Source organism: Engystomops pustulosus, chromosome 6 (assembly GCF_040894005.1).
Source record: "Engystomops pustulosus chromosome 6, aEngPut4.maternal, whole genome shotgun sequence".
In the NCBI taxonomy this organism is placed as follows: Eukaryota; Metazoa; Chordata; class Amphibia; order Anura; family Leptodactylidae; genus Engystomops; species Engystomops pustulosus.
The window spans coordinates 59,574,501-59,599,837 of NC_092416.1; the positions used below are offsets into that span (position 1 = coordinate 59,574,501).

General features: G+C 39.7%; 1 protein-coding gene across 1 annotated transcript in view; it reads right to left on the reverse strand.

Annotated features, from left to right (window-relative positions):
- PLEKHG5 (pleckstrin homology and RhoGEF domain containing G5) overlaps positions 1 to 11,648 on the reverse strand; it is a 173,055-nt gene extending 161,407 nt beyond the window's left edge. Inside the window, exons 1-2 of the mRNA XM_072156251.1 lie at positions 11,419 to 11,648; positions 10,276 to 10,352 (exon numbers count right to left, since the gene is read on the reverse strand). Coding sequence (XP_072012352.1) covers positions 10,276 to 10,352; positions 11,419 to 11,422 — 81 coding nt within the window. The 5' untranslated portion in view covers positions 11,423 to 11,648. The remainder of the gene's footprint in view (positions 1 to 10,275; positions 10,353 to 11,418) is intronic.
- Positions 11,649 to 25,337: the final 13,689 nt, after the last annotated feature.

Consider the following 25,337-nt stretch of genomic DNA (forward strand, 5'->3'; position numbering starts at 1 on the left):
ATACTACCCCCTGTGTACAAGAATATAACTACTATAATACTGCCCCCTATGTACAAGAATATAACTACTATAATACTGCCTCCCATGTACAAGAATAGAACTACTATAATACTGTCCCCTATGTACAAGAATAGAACTACTATAATACTGTCCCCTATGTACAAGAATAGAACTACTATAATACTGTCCCCTATGTACAAGAATAAAACTACTATAATACTCTCCCCTATGTACAAGAATAAAACTACTATAATACTGCCCCTATGTACAAGAATATAACTACTATAATACTGTCCCATATGTACAAGAATATAACTACTATAATACTGCCCCTATGTACAAGAATATAACTACTATAATATTGCCTCGTATGTACAAGAATATAACTACTATAATCCTGCCCTCTATGTACAAATATATACCGGTAAGTGCTATATATCATAATATAGCTAACTTAATAGAATTTCTATGCCTGGTGCATGCAGATGCAATGGAATTGGATAGTGATAAGTCTACTACATAGTACTTTACTTGTATAGATGTTTTCGGATATATTTACATGCATTCTCTGCCTACATTTCTCTCACCAAGTTTTTCATCACAATATTGCCATCTAGCGTTAACTAAAAGCTTAGCAATGAGGACCTTTTAAGTTCCTATTAAGAGGAAAATATTCTTCAGTGCTGAACATTACACAAGTTCTACAGGATTATAATCTAATATAATCTACAGAATACTGACCACATATGTACAGAACATACAACATGATATCAAAAGAATATGAGACACAAAGATAATGTAACCTACATGTTTATTTTTTTACGAATCCCATATGCTTAAGTGCGACAAGGTTACAGAATATCACTCCAAGTGTCACCAAAGTTATGTTCTCATAATATTACATGGGTAGTTTTATTACTACCCTGAGCCTAATTCAGAGCCTCATCCAGTGGGTTCTGCAGGGCATTATCCCATAGTGTATGCCAGCCTTGGTGTTGGTGCTGCCAGGATAAATTGTGCCATTCCCATGCTTGGTCTACGGACCCTCCAGCATGTGATAAATGACCCCGGCTGCTCTTATATTTAGTCTGCAGCTAACAAGTAACATCCACCGCGGATCAGTTGAGTAAATAAGACTGTAAGATTAGGAGGTAGAAGGAATTCCTTCCTGGCCACAGACACAAGCGGCATAGTGCCCATGTACAGAGAATCTTAATGTAAAGATTTTCCCCATGTCGGGAATGAATTTCACAGATCATCGAGGCATTTTCTAGTTAATGACACAGTAATCACAGGAACGCATGAAAAGAGGTTTCTGGGATACAACGTCCTACTCAAAGCTTGTAAATTCATGACCCATTGTTAACCCGCTCCAGGCTGCATAGACTACTTTATAATAAGCAGACTATTCTGCTGCATACCCAGATGCTGGAAGCTGCATAGTACTTGGCCTTAAAGTTGAAGGAAACTAGCACTCTATTTAGAGATTGATGGAGGATTTTCCCCAAATAATCATTTTATTTGGAGGGCCCAAGGAACCCTGAATTAATGTATCTAGTGTATTTAGTGTTTTCTCCATCTCACACCATACAGTGCGCTGGTATGTGAGCATCACACTAAGAACTTGTCAGGAAATATCTATATAACCCTTTCCGCTTGGTGCATGGGTGACTTATTATTTATTTTTTTTTTTGCATAGACCAGCAAACTGGGGGGAATGGGTCACCGTTTCTCTCTTTTGTATCAGCATTTATCGTGAAAAAAAATAATGAGTGTGTTTTATATGTATTTGTTGTATGAACTCTAGTCACTAAGCTAAGGCTGGGCTAAGATCAGCTCCATTCATGAAGTGTTATAACTTGTGTAGTAAAGCAGGCCCATTATGACAGAAAATTGTATATTCTCAAAATAAAAACACTGCTACATGTTACATCTGTAGCTGCATATGGTAAAAATAGAGAACCCTCGGCTTTAAAAAGAAGCCAGGACTGTAGGCTGTGAAAGAAGCACTCCTGCATTGCCATATACATATTAGAATTGCAAAGTTTAAGATATACTAATTTCCCTAAAGTGCCATTTTCTCTATCTCTGAGCTGCATGCTGTCTGTTAGCAATCCCATGATGCCTCAGCACAAGCATTTACAGCATAAACAGGGACATAACTAGGAAAAGCTCGGCCACCTTGTAGACTTATGAATGGAGCCTCTTAAAAAATATAAGTATTAGTACACACACGTTTATAGACATACATTTATAAACTCATACACACATTTATATACTTATATACAAACATCTACAGTTCTACACTCATATATACATTTATAAACAAATTCAGTATATACACATCAAATACACACATGTAATATTTCACATATAGTATATACACAACATATATACAGTATTAACACACATTAAACATACATACATACAGTATTATATACAGACAAGCATTTTATAAACACACACACATACAGTATATACACATATACATACACAGCATACACCAGGGGTGTCAGAGGCCACAGATCTGACTTCATGCAGCCCAGTAGCAGCTTATCCCATGGGGGAAGTAGATGGCCGTAAGTAGATATTAGAAATTCGAATTATGGCCTGACCCAATGACGCTGCAAGTCCCAAAGCAGCTACTACGGCTGCTACCTCTGTATATACGACCCTGTAGCTTCAGTGGCGGGTGTGCATTTGTTGCATTGCTGGGCCAGAAGTAAGGGGCAGGTACCATGCTCCGTGTTATTTAACTTATTCTCCCAGACCCACCCCCTCTGGATCCCTACTTTCCTACTTTGCAGAACCTGCTACTGTATAGTTTTAATTCACTTGTTGACTACTACACCTTACACCTACACCTATTTTTCATTCCTTTTTCCTTAGGTCCAAAAAACCCATTGTAAACAGTGTGGTACCTTACAACCTCACATAGGCAGCTAGTACCATCTCTGCCTGCTGGGAGGACAGTGTGATTATCCTTTTCTCTATAACACTCTTTGGCACTTCCAACTTCTAAATAATAACTGTGTGGCAGGTACCTGTATAATCATGATCAGGATTAGATAGCCTGGGACAAGCAGGGGGAAGGGATCATGTTAGTACAGTGCTACCACAGGGGGATTTAAGCTGTTCCTTCTGTGAATCAAGCTATTGGGACCACCACAGTAGGATGCCATCCACCCATAGGTCCCATGTGTATCCATCTACTCTTAACACCCCATGAACCAGCGATGAACAGAATCAAAAATGATTTAATTAAAGCTGTTGGATATGTAACTGGTAAGATCAGCCTACCACAAAGTTTGGTACTCATCAATTTTGAGCTTACTTGGACACTCTTTAATATGTCGGTGAAACCTTCAAGACCATTTTTTCTGGCCTTTTAAAAATATTTTCATCTTTGGATTTGCTTCATCAATAATTCCGCTCCGCTCACAGCCTAAAGCAGATGTAGTGGAGGAGGCAGAGTGAACACAGTTGTCACCACAGATGGTTATCTGCTAAAAAATTGATTACTACGTGTTTGAAGTCATCATGAAGCTAATAAAACAAGTGTTATGTAACTTCCATAGAAGCAAGAAAAATACCATTATATAACAATAACACACAGACATTTAAAGGGGTGCTCTGGACAGTTCTGAACCGAACTAATATACCCCGACAGTCCTGAACTCCAGGCTTGTAGCTTTAACCTATACTGATACCACAGCAGTGGTAAGAGGAATAGTTGTGTTTTCTATTCATTGAATGACAGCTTGCATTTTAGAAATAGTGAAACATTCTACTCCTGCAGCGATAAAATAAAAGTGCTTATAGCTTAAAAGCTGCGGGTCCTGTTATATCACTCAGTATACTTACTATATACTCCTATATCATTAATACATATCGTAGATCTCTCCAGAGCTGCATTCGCACTGCTGAAATTTGGTAGAAGAATTGTGTGGCATCTTTACATCAGGATAAGTAATGGCATGTATGTACACAGTGGGGAACATTTAATTACCTGTCCGCTGGAGTTCACCGAAAGTGCATTGTCTGACGATAATGCACTGAGCTGCGATTCACTGCGATTGTGCGCCCGATATCCTGCATCTGTCGCTTCCCCGCTCAGGTTCGATGGAGTTCACCATCTTCTTCCTGGTGCACGTAAGTGCATTGTCTTGCGACACAATTTGAAAGTTAAATCCCGCGCTCAGTCCGAATCAGTTGGATCGTCCAATGGCACGCCCCCAATTTGTGTCGTATGGAAGCCAGCGCAGCTGCACCAAAATCCGTTCGCGTGTGACACAATGCCAGCACAGACAAATAACAGTCCAAGCTGTGCCATCCCCGAAAAAGTCCGACAAAAGTGAGTAGCGCGACCCTTAGTAAACAACCCCCATTGACTCCACCAGCAAAATAATGAGTACAGCTCTGGGGTAAAATAAGGGATGTAATTTGTGGGTGTGGTTTGTTATTTTCGGTTGTTGATGGGTTTGGTTTGTGCTATAATATTGGTTGGGAGGGGGTTGTGGTATATGATGTTGTGATGAACCCTCTCTCTCCAGTCCTGTCACAAGGTACACGTATACTAGAGAGGCTCCCAAACTACAACATAAATCCCACCCAACTATCCAACACATACTGCTCAGTGTATCTCTTACAGGTATGCCTACTAATTTCTTTGTTCCAGAGGTTGGTTGCCCAGCTAGTGCAAACAGTATCTATCAGAGTCCTTGAAGTCTCCATCTTGGCGTGTCTGCAAATGCAATTTGGTGAAGTAATATATGAGAGGATGTGGACCACAATCAATAACAAAAAATAAAGGAATAAAACGTAGAACTTATGTAATATCATCACAGGTGCAATATAATTATTTAATCGTTATTAAAAAAAAAATGTGATGTAAATGGGGCTGGATCAGCCTGTGAGTTATTGTAAATATTTTGTATATATTATATATAATAGGAGAGTGATCAATGTTTGGTTTATGTTATATATAATTGTTTTATATTTTACATTTCAATAAAAGATGTAATGCAGAATTAGTATTGAATTAGAGCAAACAGAGCAGAACAGCGAGTGCAGCTCCGGAGTATAATAAGGTTGTTAATCACGATCAGTAAAAAATAGTTTTACTCTTTTATCAGAAAGTAACTCAAATTTCTATGTAGATTAAATGTACAGTAAATGAAGAGTAAATGTAACTTTGGAGAATTCCTATCCATCCTCAAGACAAAGTCTACTGGATGTCTAAGTACAAAATGTACATAATGTTTATGGCGCCATAATTCTGACGTCTGTGTGACTAGTTTAGTTTCTATATTTAAAACAATTTAGAAACATAAAACTGTAGTTTTGTCTTCAGATAATGTGCGGAACATCTAACAACTAATTATTGTCTCTCCTTTATCTCCTTCACTCTGGCCTTGTATAAGATTTAGCTACAGAGACATCTAGTAACATAAATACAGCATATAATATTATTATTATATCTGTACGGCTTCATCTACACTTGTAAAAGCAGCTCACTGTTTATAGAGCAGGTTTATATAATCTTCCCAGAAGATGCTGGGCTCAGTGGGTAGGATAAGGACAGAGGTAAGGATGTTATTTTTAGGACCGGACTCTTGAGATGTAACTTGCTTTGGGCATTTTCAGAACAGAACAATTCTGTCACAGTTTTATTTTCTATGCTGTGTTAAAGGGGCAGTGACTTATAAGAATGTATACAAATCATATTGTAAGAAGTCTACATGTTATACAGATGGTCCTCTACTTAAGGGCACCCGACTTACAGACGACCCTTAGTTAAAGACCGGCCCCTCTGCCCACTGTGACCTCTGGTGAAGCTCTCTTGATGCTTTCCTACAGTCCCAGACAGCAATGATCAGCTGTAAGGTGTCTGTAATGAAACTTTATTGATGATCTTTGGTCTCATTATAGCAAAACATTTTAAACAATTGTCACTGGGGCACAAAAAAAGGTCTAGAACTACAATTATAAAATATACAGTTTTGACTTGCATACAAATTCAACTTAAGAACAAACTTATGGACCCTATCTTGTATGTAGCCCGGGGACTGCCTGTACATCATGAGAGTTACTCTCTATAAATAGAAGACGGACACCAGCCAATATATTGATACATTTCCATAGGAGTAAGAGAAACACAGAACAATATAGAGATTTTGGAAACTCTCTGCAATAGTTTATTCCTGGGAAATAAAAGGTATTAAGGGGTTGTATGGCCACTAGATATAGAAAAAAATTCCAGTATCTCTTTAACGTGCCTCAACTTTACATAAACCTTGATTTTTGATAAATTTTCAGTTGATTGCTCTTTTTAAAATATTTTTTACTTTTTAATCCATAAGGCATATGCACAATAAATAATTGGCTGGGATTGTACAGGATGGGAGCGTACACCAAGCCAAGGCCTAACAGAGAGCAGTTAAATGTCTGTGCTCACACGCAGTGCCTGCATTCATTGATGCTTGGGGGGGGGGGGTGCAGGATTGTTCAACAAAATAGCAGCTGTGGAGCAGCATGGCCGAGGGGGGGGGGGGGGGGATGAACAGACAAGGGTATGGGAGGAACTGTATAACAGAATAGCAGAAAAAAAGAAAAAAAATGCTACACTCACCGGAGTAGTGTAGGACAAACTTCTTTTTATTGTGGCAGAGGTAACAAGACAGAGTGAGGAGCGAGGCGACGGGCCGTTTCGCGCATTTACACATGCTTTCTGAAGCCTTCACAACCGGCTTGTATAACAGAATAGTTATAGAACAAGCCTTATATAACAGAATAGTACTGGCTACATATTGTTTGAGGCACCATAAGCTGCTATCATGTGGGTAAAATTTTTCTACATGTAACTCCTACAACACAAGTTTGGAGTTTACTCAAAATCCATAATCTGTTCCAGGTCATAGCAATGGAGATGGGCTTAGAAGTACAGGCAGTCCCCGGCTTAAGTACAAGATAGGGTCTGGAGGTTTGTTCTTAAGTTGAATTTGTGTGTAAGTTGAAACTGTATATTTTATAATTGTAGATCCAGACCAAAACATTTTTGGCCCCAGTGACAATTGGAGTTTTTTGCTGTAATGGGATCAAGGATTATCAATAAAACTTCATTACAGACACTTTACAGCTGATTATTGCAATCTGGGACTATAGTAAAGCATTCATAAAGCTTCACCAGAGGTCAGAGGGATCTGTCTGTAACTATGGGTTGTCTGTAAGTCGGGTGTCCTTAAGTAGGGGACCGCCTGTACCAAAAATATCAATACATTTTCCTTTGTCATAGAAAATTTCTATATGAGCTTTATGAATAATTGAAACTGAACAACATGCATTCCTACACGACTATATGCATGCATCACCAGAAAACATGATATACTAATAAAAAGTTAGTTGTGCTTATGCCATAATCTCCTGTGGCTCATATGAGGCCCATGCATTCTGGGAGCTTAACCCAGGATGACCCAATCCCATAATGAAGCAAATGGCAAATTAGAACAGGTTCCTCACACGATGGTCGTCTTAGTCAGGGTCGGCTCCAAGTTTCAGTAGGCCCCTGGGTGACAGAGCCTCAGTAGGCCACTTTGCAGTGAACTCATGTAGTCGCATTAAAAATTCGGAAACTAAAACAGTCTCCTGTTCCCTAAAATATTCCCTGGTTTATCAACCCAAACAGCCCCTCATGTTTACTTTATACAAAGCCCCCCTCACCCCCTATGGAATTATTAGATACAACCCACCTTCACCCCCATTGATTCCTTATGTACAGCCTTATGTGGGCCCACTTAGCAGCTCTAGCACTTGCCCAGGTATGCCCAATACTGGCACCGGCTCTGATCTTAGTGAACCCTTGGCTGATACCATCACAAGAATCAACAACCATGAACAGTCAAACTAAACAGTGGTGATGGTCAGATCACAAATTTGATGATTCTCTGAAATGATTGCGTGAAAAGCCCCTTCTTCTTAAGAAGACCGAAAACATTGCCAGAAAGTAAACCCATGTTTGGATAACACTCAACCAATATAATACAAAGAGTATAAAAAAGTTGCTTTAACATTGATCAAATAGTAATAGAATTTTTTCCCATCTCTTACCTTGACATCTTCCTCTTCCGTGCTGCTGATAGACATTATTGGTGTGAGATTTCACCTCTTTTACTATCAGAAACCAACAGAGTATGATCTTCTTGGAGATAACAGTTGTAAATCCACTAAGCTTCACATTAAGAGGCAAGTGGATTAAGGCAAGTCCTTGTCACTTCTGTTAAGTTTAATATAACATCCCTTAATCTAGATGGTCAGCCAATTACGGCACCGATGACTGGGTGATAAACAGTCTCATTTTATCTACTTGTATGGGACCCAATCTGTCATATAGTGAAACTCCTTTAAGCAGAAAATCCACATTTGCACAGAAAAACTTTCCTTTAAAGGGATAGGGGATTTTATGAAAGGAAAGTGGTACATAGAATGCAGTTTAAAGTGTTTAATGGATTAAGGAAACATGTTCACAAGCCCAAAATAATTCTAAGCATGCATTTTAGAATTACTATATTACATACCAGCCCACATTAGGGTTAACAAAACAGTAATGATACCGTAAAAACATCATAACAGCCCAAATACATAATCATAGATCTTCCTTCTCTTTCTCAGCCACCATAGTGACCTATCATTTTTATAGTTCAAAATGGACACATTTTTCTTTACCCCCAGCATGGTAATTCTCTAAATCTTGGTCCCAGCCACCAGTATGTTTCCCTATCTTCATTTTTGTCCCCAAAATGATATTGCTCTTAATTTTGGGCCTCAGAATACTTTCGCCTTAGCCCCAGTATGGCACTTCTCCTATTCTAGGTCCCTCTTTTTCATTTCCATCAACATGACTCCCTTTTTTAAAAATTTCCATCACTGATAACCTTGAACATACTTCTTGAAAATTTATTGACCAAACATTTAAAAGAATCTATGTGGCGCTGTCCACATAGTATTTTCATACAGGAAGTCTTGTGTCTTAGATGGTACCTCCTTGAGAGAACAGGAGGGCATGCAATAGAGATCACTAATAACTTATTAAAGTAATACTGGTTAATTTATTATAAATATTATAATTAACAGCTCATTTAGATATCAACCATCTGGGACAGAGAAGGACAAAAACCCTGGTTGCATAAAATGGAGCAAAAATAAAGTTATTTCTAATTGTCATTGAAGCGTTATCTCCCTAAGCCCTTCGTATTATCTCAATATTATGAGGGTTGCATAAAACAGTTCTTTATATAACATTTTATAATCAAATAAAGCTAATTCATATTTATACATTTCATAAGAATATATATTTTGATTAAAGCAATTATTATTAGTTTAATGAACTATAAAGGCAGAACTGATGCTGATGCATTATCACCTCTAATGATGGGGCCAGAGGGGAGGGGTAGCAGAACGAATAACACATGGTACCATTTTTTTCCTAAAAAGTTTCATTGGAGAACAGGGGACTGAATGTGTCTCTGAGGCCTTCCTGAATGAACCACTTTATACTAATTTTTAATGACATTTAAAATAGTAGAAAATCTAATTGTTGGGTGAAACTCAGACAGATACAATGAAGCTTTGCTGGCTTAATATTTGCATTGTGTTTTCATTTGAGGCATTTTCCAGCAAAACCATCTTGGCAACATACAAATTAAGCTTTGCCTATGTAAGTAACTTCCTTCCATCACACATCCTGAAAAGTATGGTTAATCCTCCCTGGATTATACTACCTTAAAGGGGTTGTCCCAAGTTATATTTCTCTGTAAGATCAAGTAAAACATTTTTCAATTATTACATAATAAATAATTGTCAAAGTGCCCCCTAGTGTTCTTTAGATGCCCTCTCAGAATGTCCACCTGATGTGTACAATAAAAATCCCCCTGTTAATAAATTATTGTTACTGTCTGTACTGTAAAAGTCTGACCACAGGCTGAAGACAACAGGATACAGGTGGTAGAACTTGACTAAGGAGCATGAGGACCACTGGCAATGGACACATCAAGTAGACACACAGAGAAGGAAAAGATAAACAGCAGGGGGTACCATAAAAACGATACAATATAAATAACTAAGGAAATGTTTTTCAATCTTTTTGCACCATCATATGTAAGGTATAAAGGTATAGTGCCATGACGAAGTAGTCACCAACTTGTGATACTAAACCTCCCATCACCAGAGTGAACTGGTATAACATATACTGGAACTTTGTAGAATAAATTGTGCACCTACCTTGGCCGCACGTCGTTTCTCTATACAGTCTGAGTTCTCACAGATAAGAAGTTTCTCTTCAGTGGCTGCACGCTCATCTATAAAACAAAGGTCACAAATCAAGAAAGTTAGATCACCAGTATCATCCAAGATGTATTGTGTAGATGCTTCGTCAAAAGATCCAAATCCAATTAGTCTAAACCAATGTTGCCGTAATTGTCCTAGAAAAAATTAAGAAAAACTTCTATCTTGCTTCCAGAGTCAGGCCTGGAGTGCTGTTATACTACAATTGGTTGTCTTCTTCTAGCTCTGTCTCTAGTGCAGTGGGCACTACTAACACTGCTGCATTCAGGTGAACGGTGGGGACTTCTTCCAATCACAGCATATGGAAAATCAACATATACTACGGAAAATCCCTTTGAGGTTTAAACAATCCTGGTCCTTAAGGTTTAATCTATATGTAGCTAAAACACAGCCAGAAAACTTTCTTTTTCGTGACAAAACAACTCCTTTAAGTCAAGTTGCATTTCTCAATTTGTTAAAGCCAAAATGGCTGATATTACAATTTTATCAAAGGTGGATTTACAGCTTTTATAAAGACAGGAAAACCATATTTCTGTAACATATCACATTTAGGAGTCTCAGAAAGCTGAATTGTGCATTAGTTTATTTGATCATGAGGTGCCATTGTAAAATCCACTTTTCTATTGAATATGCATCATATTTCCATGAATCTGAGCTTGAATATTAAAATTCTATTAAATTATTGAAAGATGATTACATACATTGTTGCTCAGAGAACTGTTTGCAGGCATCGGCATAAGAAGAATTTAGATGATAAATCATTATGAAGGTGCAAGGAAAATAATCTGCTTCAACATAATTTTTTTTTTTAAATTGACACTTTTCATATTGTATTTTTTCCATTAGAGAGGAAAGCATAGAAAGACGACATACATAGAGGAAAAACAGCATTCCCTATATTCACAATGCAACAAATACATTTTGTATGTGAATACAAATTATAATTATAGTAACTGCAAAAATGCTAAATAACCTGGCCTAAATGCAACCATTTTTGAAGATTTTTCCGGTGTTTTTTCCCAGGAGATGTTGTGATGGCAGAGATGAGTGCTGCTCGTACAGGAGGGATTATTCACTCACCCATTTAATTAGAAGCTTCAAAATTTCTCTTCCGACCTGTGGTTGTCACAGCAGCTGTATAAAAATTGCGCACAGTAGAGCTGGAATCCTCTATCCTCTGTCTGGAAGGTTACTCTGGAAGAAGACAGCTCAGTGTGGAGATGCAGACTGACTGAGAAAATGTGTTTATCTCTCTGAGAGCCTGAGAACATGGAGCTGGGAAAAGTCTGGCCTCACTGCTCATTGTGATCAACACTGCAAGGCTTTGCATACAACAAAAAAGGAAAATAAATAAATAAATCCAAAATTGGAAAAAAAAAAATTAGGGTGACGACACAGCTCCCAAAATCCAGGACTAAACGAGTAAGCCAAAATAAACTAAAGGTGTAAAAAATACTATCTATTTTTTTTTTTAATAAGGATGAATTGATTTTCCACATAGCATTATGTACAGGAGCTGAGATGTAAGTCTATCCAGGGAATGAGTCATTGCGTCTGATAATAGCCTGTTGTTAGATATTATTAATGGAGACTGCTCTATCTATATAAACATTACAGACACTGAGTAATTCACCTTACTAGATAGCATATCCTTAAAAGAGCAGACCGGATATCTATGGGAATCGGTAATATGGGAATACATTGAAAAAAGAGATTTTAAAAAAATGTATATGATGTATCCAGAAGAATTTGTTTTCCCTCCATATATTCTCTCTCCTGATAATAGCCTATGAAGCAACTGACTACAGTCTAACGTTTTATACTACCTGTGACTCCTATTAAAAAGCATATACCCCCAGGATGAAGGACTGTATGCAAATGAGCCTGAGGGGCTCCAGGCTCCATAGGTGTTACTGGAGCGTGGAGCCCCTCAGGCTCATTTTCATACAGTCTTTCACCCTGCTGGTAGATTTCCTTTAACCCCTTAGCGCTCTGCGCCGTAGCTGTACTGCGCTGAGTCCCGCGATTAGCGCTCAGCGCAGTACAGCTACTGCGCAGAGCCGATGCGGGTTCAGCGCTGTATAGCAGCCGAACCGGCATCGTTAGCCGCGGGATTTCAGCGGTAATTTACCGCTGACATCCCCGGCTAACACCCGCGGTCGGAGTGGGCTCCGATCGCGGGTGTTTAACCCGTTAAATGCCGCGGTCAACGCGACCGCGGCATTTAACCTGCCTTCTGGGGGTCTTTACCCCACGATCGCCCCCCCCGCACCGTTTTCGGGGGGGGCGATCGCTGTTTTGGCTCCTCTGGGGTCCGATCGGGACCCCAGAAAAGCCTGGAGGGTTTACCTTTAAGATGGCGTCTGTGACGTCATCTTAAAGGCAAAGTGTCAGCCTATGCATCTGCATAGGCTGGCACTGATAATACCCTGCAATACATTAGTATTGCAGAGTATTATCAAGAACAAGCAATCAGATGATTGCTTGTTCATATCCCATGGTGGATCATGTAAAAAAATGTAAAAAAAAATGTTTTTCAATAAAAAATTACTTGATAAATCACTAAAAATGCCCATAAGCCCCAAAACATATAAAGAGACATATAACGCTCAAAAAAGTCTAAATCATAACACAAACCCCACATATATAGTATCACCGCATCCGTAACAATCCATAGAATAAAACTAAATAACTATTGAACCCATATGATGAACGCCGTAAAAAAAAACGCCAAAAACCCGCCAAAAATTATGATTTTTACCTATTATATCCCACTAAAAATGCAATAAAAAGTGATCAACAAAACTGAATGATATTGTTGCAAAGAACAACATGTCCCGCAAAAAACAAGCCATCAACCAGCTCTGTAGCCAAAAACGTAACAATGTTATGCCACTTGGAAGACGGCGATGCAAAAATGATAGATTTTTCCCCACATTAGGGTTTTATTTGGCAAATTTAGTAAAACATAAGAAAAAATATTCATGTCTGGTATCCCCGTAATCGTATCGACCCATAGAATAAAGATAACATGATTATTAGGCTATACGGTGAACACAAAAAAAAAAAAAAAGTAAAAAATCCAGTACAGAATTGATGCTTTTCTACTCATGACCTCAAAAAAAGTTCCAAAATTTTCAACAATAGGTGATACCAACCCCAAAATGGTAACACTGGAAAAAGCATCTCGTCCCGCAAAAAAAATGCCATCACATGACCCCAATAACGGAAAAGCGAAAATTTTATAGCCTTCAAAAGGGGGCAACCAGAAAACTAAAATCCTGGCAGCTGCAGGGTGCTCCTTCCCTTCTGCGCCTCGCTGTGCCCCCATAATACAAGTAATGTCCACATGTGGGGGGTCGCTGCACTCAGGAGAAATTGTAGAACAAATTTTATGGTGAGTTTTCTCTTTTTATCTTTTGGAAATGTGTAAATTTTAGGGCTAAATGAACGTATAACCGACAAAATTTGACCATTCTAAATTTCACCGCCATTTTGATTCAATTACTATGAAGATCTCAAGGGGTTAACAATCTTTGTAAATGCTGTTTCTGATAGTTTGAGGGGTGCAGATTTGAAAATGGGTTGGTTATATAGGGGGTTTTGTTGCTAAATATGTAAAATTTGATTTCAAACAGTATTTATCCCCAAAATAGTCAATTCCGAAAATACGGAAAATCGCTATTCGATTTGTAGGCCGCGTGACGTCAAAATAAATTATCCAAACATTTCAAAAATTATGAAAATGTAAAGTAGACAAATGGGAAATGTTATTCTGCAAGTTATTTAGGTGGTAAATCTATCTGCCTGAAAACGCGGTGATTTTGAATTTCGAAAATGGCAAATTTTTCTAAAAATTCATCATTTTTTTCTTTTTTTTTGTAAATAAACGCAAAACTTATCAGCCAAAATTTACCACTAAAATGAAGTACAACATGTGGGGAAAAAACAATCTCAGAATCGCTTTGATAAGTAATAGTGTTCAAAAGTTATTACCACAGGAAGAGACACTGGTCAAATTTAAAAAAAAAGTTGCGAGCCTTAACCTGCAAACAGGCTGCGTCCTTAAGGGGTTAAACAATGCAGCTATGCTGGAGCCATGTACTCAAAACTAGTAGAGCTACTATGAGACTGTATAAGTTTAGGATCACTCAAATATAATAAATGTATCTTTATGTTACAAGGAGCATTTTCTTTTAGGAAATAATCGGGAGCTGCATGGAAACTATAAACAAGCATGTAGATCTTAAAGGCTTGTCCGGAGGTTTAATATATGGATGCTTTCTTTCAAAAATAGTGCCACATCTAACCATGGTGTGTGCTGGTATTGCAGCTCAGCTATATATATAAATGAATAAATAAATATATATAAATATATAAATGAATGGGGCTTAGTTGAAATACCATGCACTATCCATGGTTAGGAGATGAGCTCTTTTTGGAAGAAAACAGCCATGCTTTTCTTATCATTCGGTACAATGGGGATCAGAAGGTGAATTTTCTGCCACTCAAGGGCTGTTTAGATCTCTAGATTATTGTTTTTGGGTTTCTTTGTATTGTTATTTGGTAAAAGCAGAACCAATATTACTACCTTTCTGTTAGGCTCTCCAGTAACTCATCATATCTTTCTGGGTAATTTTCTGGGTTTCCATGTACCAGAAGCAGAATAATTTTTTCTACATTCAAAGTGGAAAAAATACAAATGAAATATAACAAAAATATGAGACTGAGTTGCTAAGTTTTTTCAGGACTGTTCAAGACTATTGATTTGAGATGCTGTTTTAGTTTTATGGCTGGCGGTAAAACCAAACAAAACATGGGATCTTATGAGTTAGTGGGGCTCATGGTAATCGTGTCTCATGCAGTATGTTCAGAGCAAGGGCGAGGACAACAAGGGCTTTGCTGTCCTGTTTTTTTTTATCCTGGAATCATTATTGTTATTATATCAAATATAATCAATCATTATAAAGTAGAAAATTCATATCACAAACTGTCAAACTAAAACCAATTAAAGTACAACTGTAAAGTATAAAAACTTTTAGCTTTTACTCTGCAGTAAAGCTATCTGCAGTTCTTTAGCAGCTAGGTAGTCATGGTCTGCATTATATATTAGCGTGCTTCAATACAAAAAGTCAAGATGACAAAATACAATATAGTGTTAAACTATCATAAACATCGGTGTGGATATCAATATATGTATTAACCACATAGCCATATACCTGACAACAGACACAGAAGGAAGAGATGGTAATCCGACCAGAAAGCAATAATCCAACAGGGATAGATACAACAGATAAGACCAGACCACCATCACAGCACGCTGGTTTTAGGTCAGGTTGAACATTTATGATATGAAATTTTAAAGATTGATTATATTTTATATAATTACAGTGTTTAATGCTCTTTTTTGTCCTTGGTTCCATAGTACCATTTTGTAGGGTTTAAAATTAGTTGTCCTTGTATCCACATGCAACATATGCATCCAGTAGATATTTATACAATTGGACTGTAAAAGTTTTTTAAACTTAGACTGTTAAAGTCAAATGAAGTTTCCTCCATAAATTCTGAATCAATTGCAGAAACAGGTCCATTCTTTCCACTGTTCGTCATTGTTGACAAAATATGTCAAAAAATACTTTTGAAATCCTTGGGGTGGAAAATATTTTGGCTTTGGTTAATATATTTTCCTCAAGCCAATCTGAAATGTATAAATCTGCTCCTGAAGGTGATAACATTGTTTTCATGCCTTCTCTGAAAAGGCTAAATATAGAAATGCACTGAATTATAATCATTCGCATCATTCCAGAAATTGTAGAGGAAGTGTGACAGCATGTTGGATTGTCCCAGAAGAAAAAGAGATGGAAACTGCAGGAATTAACCCTTACCTAGGGCTTATATTAGATTTGGTAGATTATTTTAGGGAATTCCATTAGTAGCAGAGATCCTCTACTCTACAAAGAGCTACGGTCTACTGTTTTCATTGAGCATCTTGTAATTTTCTGGATACTGTTGGACTTGCGCACTGTTGGGGTTTCTTTTACACACCAAATGGAGTAGCTGGTTGCATATTTGCAGCAGCTCCATCCATAATAAGTAGTCCCCAAACTTTTTGTAACTTTAGACCAATTGCATGGCAACAGTTTATTAAAGGGACCGGTTAAAAAAAAGTGTATGCCCTGCCCTTACCCAAACCCCTTGTTTTACCTAATGCTACATAAAGCCTCCTTTAGTACCTCCCCTTTCCTGCAGGTCGTTTCTCTTAAATTGCCCCCTTTCCTCCAGCTGCTTCTATACAATGCTCCCTCTTATCCTTTGTCCCACAATAGTCACAGACTGTTTGCCAAACGGCTCCACTTTTCACTTCAGACAACTTACTCCAGATTTATCATGTGCATCCAGATGTGGTAGAGAGATTTCTCAAGTGTGACTATTTCATAAAGCTGCAAATTTAGAAAAAAATCCACTCCAGTCCCCCTGTGGTGTAAGGCCCAGATTTATTAAAGTTTTTGTGCCAGTTTTCTGCCTTCCCTTGCACATTTTTTTTCAGTGCAAACTGCTTGCACATGTACTGTATATACCCGAGTACAAGCCAAGGCCCCTAATTTTACCACAAATAACAGGGCAGCCTCCTCCCTATTGAAATGCTCCATGCTGCAGCCTTCCCCTTGATGAAATGCCCCATGCTGCAACCTCCTCCCTAATGAAATGCCTCATGATGTAACCTCCTCCCTAATGAAATGCCTCATGATGTAACCTCCTCCCTAATGAAATGACCCGCGCTGCAGCCTCGATGCTGATGTCATAGTATGTGCCACGGGCAGAGCGCATGGACACTTCTCTGTCCGCCCTATTCTATGATAACGGGAGAAGGAAGAGGAGTCGGTCAGATCATCGGGGTGCTTCGGAAGGTGAGTATTTATGTTTATTTTTTTAGACACTCATGTATAAGCCAAGTTGGGGGTTTTCAGCACATTTTTTGTGCTGAAAAACTCAGCTTAAACACGATTATATATGGTATTTATGAAGTGTCTATACCTGACGCAACACAAAGGGGCATTCTGGTTGGATAGTGCACCACATTTATCATGCAGTGTAAAACAGAATTGTGTTGAACTGTGTCACAGCAATTCAAGGGGGCGCCAGATTCATGAAGAATGTGCGATCACATTTCATGAATCTGGCGCACCCTGAACACTGTACAGGCAAATTGCCCATACTGCAGTTTTCACTGTTTTGATAAATGTGGGCCAATGGCCTAGAGTTATCAAGAGGTGCATTTTGCCTGTTGAGTGTGCAGGGTGTGCCAGATTATTCAAAAGTGGTGCGCGGTCTTCAATAATCTGGCACACCCTGCTCTGCTCAGGAAATGTACACCATCAATTTTTGGTGCAAATTTAAAGGAAATCACAAGGATCAAGGATTGTAAACACAATGGCATGCAGGTGTTTACACCTTTTGTCAAGATCCACTCTTCTTTTGGCTTTTTTTGTCCTTGTTTTACAAATAATACATAAGAGCCTGAACGGCTCCAAGCTACATTAACACCTATTCATCCCAGAGCCCAAAGCCTTTTTTTTTTTGTAAAAAACAGGTCTTAAGAAGTTAAAAGAAGAGCAGATTAATGTCAGTGTGACACAATTCTGTTGAGTCACTGTAATAAAGGTGGAGCGGGGTCCGAGTAGGCACTGGAACACCCCTTTAGGTGGAGAATTTTGTGGTACGGCACAGTGCAGCCACAGCACAAAACTGGCGCAGACACTTTATAACTACAGGTGCAAGCAGTTTGCAAATTTTTTTCAATTCAAAGTCAGACAGAAAACTGATACAAACACTTTAATAAAAGTGTGGTCTACTCAGATGAGGACATCTTCGTCAACTCCATAGAGATTAATGGAGCAGAACGGTCATGCGCGGCCGTCTGCTCCATTAGTCTGACAGCACGAGGAGGGGTCCTAGGGAGGGACGTGGGACTCCATCGAACACCTCGTTTTTGTGATCTGTGGGGTCTCTTCACTGAGGCACCCACTCAACAGCAAGTTAGACCCGTGGATAGGGCCTTACTTTTGTTGGTGGGAAAGCTCCTTTAATAATGAGCATAGAACATCTTTAGAAGATGACAGATGGCTTAAGACGCTACTTGTCTTTTCTTTTCAGTTTGTACCACAAAGGCAACACAAGGCTGAAAATAAGAGTGAAATTTAATTACTAAGAATTTCATTTACCCGTTCACTTTCATGTTAAAGTTATTCTACGGAATGTGCTCAGGGAATTTAGAACGAAAATAAAAAAAATCCCCACTTTCTTTTGATGTTTAAGTAATACTGTGTCATGCAGATAAAAAGAAAATCTCTCACAGATTCAGCAGGGAATTACTAAAAGGAGAGATTTACAAACTGTAAAATTGTATAAAATGATAGATTTGGACGATGTTGCAGGAGACTTGGCTTCTCAAGCTCTGACAGAGACACTGCTCAAACCCAGGTTCAGATGACAACTCAGGAGGATTTCAGAACTTCAACGAAGGTTATCAAAAGTGTATTTAAAAGGGAATCCCTAAAGATGGGTAGATATGAAGCAGCTTGAAGCATTTTTAGACTAAGATCTTCTATATTGAAAACGAAATTTAAGAAAATGTCAGGTGTTTCCATATCAAGGTTTTAAAAGCAGATCAAGAGAAGAATGCGAGGAATGAAGTCAAAAGTCAACCTCATCAAAAAAGAACTGAAGCTGATTATGTTTCTTATAGTTGCCCTTTGAATTTTTACCTTTTGCTATGTACCAAACATTGGCAAAGAGTGAAGGGAACTGCCATCCTAACTGACAAAATCTAATTATAAATCTTCCCCATATGTGATTTTGGAGGAATTTCTGGGCAGAAATGTTCTTCTTTCTGAGATTGAAATTTTGGTAGGTGTCATGTGACCCTATGTTACTGAAACCCGAAGCGAAGTGAAGTGGGAACTGGGCTTTGTGACGTGGAGATGGCATGTCCTTTTGAAAGTACAACATTTTTCCAACTACAAGATGCACCCCATATTTAGTTATTCAAAAAAAAGAAAAATATATTTGACACCAATAAAAAATTCCCTGTTGGACAAACACAGTACACATTGCTCTGTTACATCTATACACTCACACTCAGCTCTGTTACATCTATACATTCACACACAGCACTGCTACATCATTACACTCACACACAGCTTTACTATGTCTACACACTTATACACCACTATGCTACATCTATACACTCACACACAGCCCTACAGTACAGCTATATATTCACAGACATCTCTACATCTATACACTTACACACAAATCTGCTTCATCTATGCACTCACACCCAGCCTTGCTTCATCTATACACTCACACACAGCACTGCTCCATCTATACACTCACACACAGCACTGCTCCATCTATACACTCGCACATAGCTCTGCTACATCTATGCACTCACACCCAGCCTTGCTTCATCTATACACTCACACACAGCACTGCTCTATCTATACACTCGCACATAGCTCTGCTACATCTATGCACTCACACACACAGCTCTGTAACATCCATTCTCTCACACATCTTTGGCTCAGTCAGGTCTGCTACATATATTCACTCACACAAACACACTCAGCACTGCTACATCCATTCAATCACTCTCACAGACACCTCTTCTTTATACCCAGTCCCAGATTCATGAAGGGAAGCATGAACGGGCTAAAGGACCTTGCAGAGATGCAGGAAACATGTGATCAGTCATCTCTCCCGGACCTGTAGTATTTCTCATGTTGTGCTGGTAGGAAAAGCAGAGCGCTGCAGAGGCTCTGCTCTCTGGGGATTAGTTGAAGCGCTTTATCAGCGCTTCACCAGATCTGCAGGGCAGCGGTCATAAGTGTCTGGCAGTGCTGTATCTTCTAAACCATGTGTCTGTAAGATGCAGACACTTTTTAGTAAGATTTTATTGTTAAAAAATTAATCTTATAGTCCAAAAATACTGGGAAACTCAAATTAGTATTGGTTGCTCATAAATGATATAAAGTGTAACCAGAAAGAGAAACATTGTTACAGCTGTTCATATCCACTTGTCTCGAGTTATGGAATTCACCATGAACAAACCTCAGCAATAACTTGCACAATTCCTCAGAGTTATGTGCATATTGAGAAGCTTTCCTACCCACGGTAAAGAGCCATTTGCAAATGAGACAATATACGTCTGTGCAGAGCCACGTTACAAAGAGAACTCACATGCTTGTGGCCGGCATCCATTGGACGCAGACATGATACATTTTCATTTTGTTGCCCTGTTATGAATAATATCTCCAGCTAACAAGGCCTTCTTTCATAAGGGCGAAATAAAACAGTAAGGGATGGGGAGGAGGGGGAAGGGGAGCACAAACACGCTCATTGATGCTCCAATTACTTGGACATTAATGGGACAAGAATGACCTTATTATTCTAGCCAAAATAAAATATCTATCCATTTGTTTCCACAGGTTAAAATTATTTTATGTGCTTGATTAAGATATTTTTTTCAAAAGTATGTGAACCCCCTGAACATAAGAACTAACCTATCTTGTCAGTCTCAAATTTACACAGCAAATATCATATTGGAACCCCATTATGGTACCGGGGTTTACAGCCCATGCAGAAGGAATTTGTGTTTTTGTTTCCTTCTTTTGCGACTGTTTAACCCTGTTATGACCGAGGGCTATAGGTACCAATGTCCAGGTACATTTTTGCAGTTCTGTACTTCTTTAAATTGTGATATATTTGTAAATGCTTTACATATGATAACATTTTTTACTTTCTTTTATTTTTCTTCATGACATTAGAGACTAACTTGATAGGTAGTTTTATTAGCGGCATATTGGGGGTCATTTACTAAGGGCCCGATTCGCATTTTCCCGACGTGTTACCCGAATATTTCCGATTTGCGCCGATTTTCCCTGAATTGCACCCGGGATTTTGGCGCATTGGCGCCGGCATGCACGCAACGGAAATCGGGGGGCGTGGCCGTAAAAAAACCCGAGGGATTCGGAGAAACCGCCGCATTTTAAAAAAAAAGTGTCCCTGGACTCGCGCTTACCTTCACTCGGTCCAGCTTGATGAAGATCAGTGCATTCCGTGGAACTTCAGCGCAGCAGTGACACCTGGTGGCTGTCGGAGGAACTGCCTTATTGAATCCCGGCGGACCCGAATCCACCGCAGAGAACACGTCGCTGGATCGCGAATGGACCGGGTAAGTAAATTTGCCCCATTGTGTTAATAGGGTTCTATGGGTAGCTGAATTTTTGAAAAGGTGGTGACAGATTTCCTGTCACCAGGGATTGCTAAACATCCAACCCCACCTGGCAGGTAAAGGAGCCACCAAGGCATCTAGTGTGCAGTGTCAGGCAGAGGGCAGTGACACCAGGACACCCCTCAGTCACTAGATAGATCTCTGTACACCTGGTTTAAAATCTTGCTGAAGTGAAACATCGCTAAATCAAATGAGAGGAAGAAATGCAAGGCCTGGCGAATGGTGAGCTGAACTGCAGATTACCTGACGGTAGATGCTTACAACTCACCTCCCGACCCATTTGATTGCCAATAACCTTCTTTTTCTATATTTTAGAAGTTCCTGATTTCATAGAAAAAAAAGCTTTTTCAAACTATGCAGATACTACTGAGCGCCTCACAGCTCCCCCGATAAGTAAATTATGCGTTCCCCTTGGGAGATTGGCACCTACACTATGCTAAGAGAACCAGTGACCAACTCTCCCTCTGCTATTCTGGCTCTATGCGCGATCATAGCATTAGAGTAATACATTCTGCCATGATTGTACATAGCGACGTAACTGGAGGTGAGTTGTAAGCATCTACCATCTGGTAATCTGATGGGTCTAATGGGTCCATACAAAAATCCTTTCACACTATTATATAGTGAAGGACACCTACATATTAGCCAGGACAGGAAGGAGGGAGCTAGTTGTAATTCCTCAGAAGGTAAGCTCTGCCTCAAAGTCACGATAATGGGAAAAGTACTGAGAAAAAACTGCAGGGAGATGTATTTCCATAGACTCAACAACGCCACTCCAGAGATCTCCACCAATTCAGTCAGTGCCAGGATATACCCAAGCGAAAATGGCAAATCGGAAAGGGAGAATTGTTGCTTAGGGGCAACCCAGGGCTTAGTGTTAACATAACAGCACCAGGGGGTAATACAGGGAAAATCGGCGCAAATTAGAAATATTTGGGTAACACGTCGGGAAAACGCGAATCGGGCCCTTAGTAAATGACCCCCACTGTCACCCTTCTTGTACCAAAAAATGTTTGTCCCAAAACCCCGTAAAATTAACTCTGTGCTCTTACGTGGCATACAGCCAGATCCAGCAGTGAGTCGGAGGGGGTGTGGCTTCCTCAGCCGAGTCCAGCATCCCAGCAGTACCACAGTCTGTCACATTGCTGCACACAGTAGTACCACAGTCTGTCACATTACTGCATACAGTAGTACCACAATCTGTCACATTACTGCATACAGTAGTACCACAGTCTGTCACATTACTGCTCCCAGTAGTACCACAGTCTGTCACATTACTGCATACAGTAGTACCACAGTCTGTCACATTACTGCACCCAGTAGTACCACAGTCTGTCACATTGCTGCACACAGTAGTACCACAGTCTGTCACATTGCTGCTTACAGTAGTACCACAGTCTGTCACATTACTGCACCCAGTAGTACCACAGTCTGTCACATTGCTGCACACAGTAGTACCACAATCTGTCACATTACTGCATACAGTAGTACCACAGTCTGTCACATTACTGCTCCCAGTAGTACCACAGTCTGTCACATTACTGCATACAGTAGTACCACAGTCTGTCACATTACTGCACCCAGTAGTACCACAGTCTGTCACATTACTGCACACAGTAGTACCACAGTCTGTCACATTGCTGCACACAGTAGTACCACAGTCTGTCACATTGCTGCTTACAGAAGTACCACGGTCTGTCACATTACTGCATACACTAGTACCACAGTCAGTATATTGCTGCACCCAGTAGTACCACAGTCTGTCACATCGCTGCACACAGTAGTACCACAGTCTGTCACATTACTGCATACAGTAGTACCACAGTCTGTCACATTGCTGCACACAGTAGTACCACAGTCTGTCACATTGCTGCTTACAGTAGTACCACAGTCTGTTACATTGCTGCTTACAGTAGTACCACAGTCTGTCACATTACTGCACCCAGTAGTACCACAGTCTGTCACATTACTGCACACAGTAGTACCACAGTCTGTCACATTACTGCACACAGTAGTACCACAGTCTGTCACATTACTGCATACAGTAGTACCACAGTCTGTCACATTGCTGCACACAGTAGTACCACAGTCTGTCACATTACTGCACACAGTAGTACCACAGTCTGTCACATTGCTGCACACAGTAGTATCACAGTCTGTCACATTACTGCACACAGTAGTACCACAGTCTGTCACATTGCTGCACACAGTAGTACCACAGTCTGTCACATTACTGCATACAGTAGTACCACAGTCTGTCACATTGCTGCTTACAGAAGTACCACGGTCTGTCACATTACTGCATACAGTAGTACCACAGTCTGTCACATTGCTGCACCCAGTAGTACAACAGTCTGTCACATTGCTGCACACAATAGTACCACAGTCTGTCACATTGCTGCTCACAGTAGTACCACAGTCTGTCACATTACTGCACACAGTAGTACCACAGTCTGTCACATTACTGCACCCAGTAGTACCACAGTCTGTCACATTGCTGCACACAATAGTACCACAGTCTGTCACATTGCTGCATACAGTAGTACCACAGTCTGTCACATTACTGCACCCAGTAGTACCACAGTCTGTCACATTGCTGCACACAATAGTACCACAGTCTGTCACATTGCTGCATACAGTAGTACCACAGTCTGTCACATTACTGCACCCAGTAGTACCACAGTCTGTCACATTGCTGCACACAGTAGTACCACAGTCTACTCCAAACAAGAAACTCCAAACAAAACTCCAACATAGATTCAAAATGGAAATGGCAATCTATGACATATGCGCGTATGGCTATTGCCATATATGCCATACGTGCATATGTCATAGATTGCCATTTCCATTTTGAATCTATGTATTCACATATTAACTATCGCAATCATCTTACCCTGTGAGATATATTGTTCTTATCTTTATCAAATAATGTTTTAATTCTATTGTGTCCTAAGAGAAATAGTTAAGATGCCGAAGGAGGTGTTCAGGTCCGGTCATGTGATTCATATCACGTGCCGGTGACGTCACACGCCTACCGGAGGCGCGATCTTTAAATAGCTCTCCTACAACAGGAGGTTTGTAAAACCAAGACTAAGCTCGTAAAGAGCGAAACGCGTCAGTTATAACCTGCTGGTCCACTCACCTATGTACCATGCCATGTGTAAGCTTTTATCCGGATTGAATTAAAAAAGCATTTTATATTCCAAATCTCCTGAAGCGCTGGTGCCTTTTTCTTGTTTGGAGTCGTTTACCACAGTCTGTATATTGCTGCACACAGTAGTACCACAGTCTGTCACATCACTGCACCCAGTAGTACCACAGTCTGTCACATTGCTGCACACAGTAGTACCACAGTCTGTCACATTACTGCACACAGTAGTACCACAGTCTGTCACATCACTGCACACAGTAGTACCACAGTCTGTCACATTGCTGCACACAGTAGTACCACAGTCTGTCACATTACTGCACACAGTAGTACCACAGTCTGTCACATTGCTGCACACAGTAGTACCACAGTATGTCACATTGCTGCACACAGTAGTACCATAGTCTGTCACATTGCTGCTTACAGTAGTACCACAGTCTGTCACATTGCTGCACACAGTAGTACCATAGTCTGTATATTGCTGCACCCAGTAGTACCACAGTCTGTCACATTGCTGCTTACAGTAGTACCACAGTCTGTCACATTACTGCATACAGT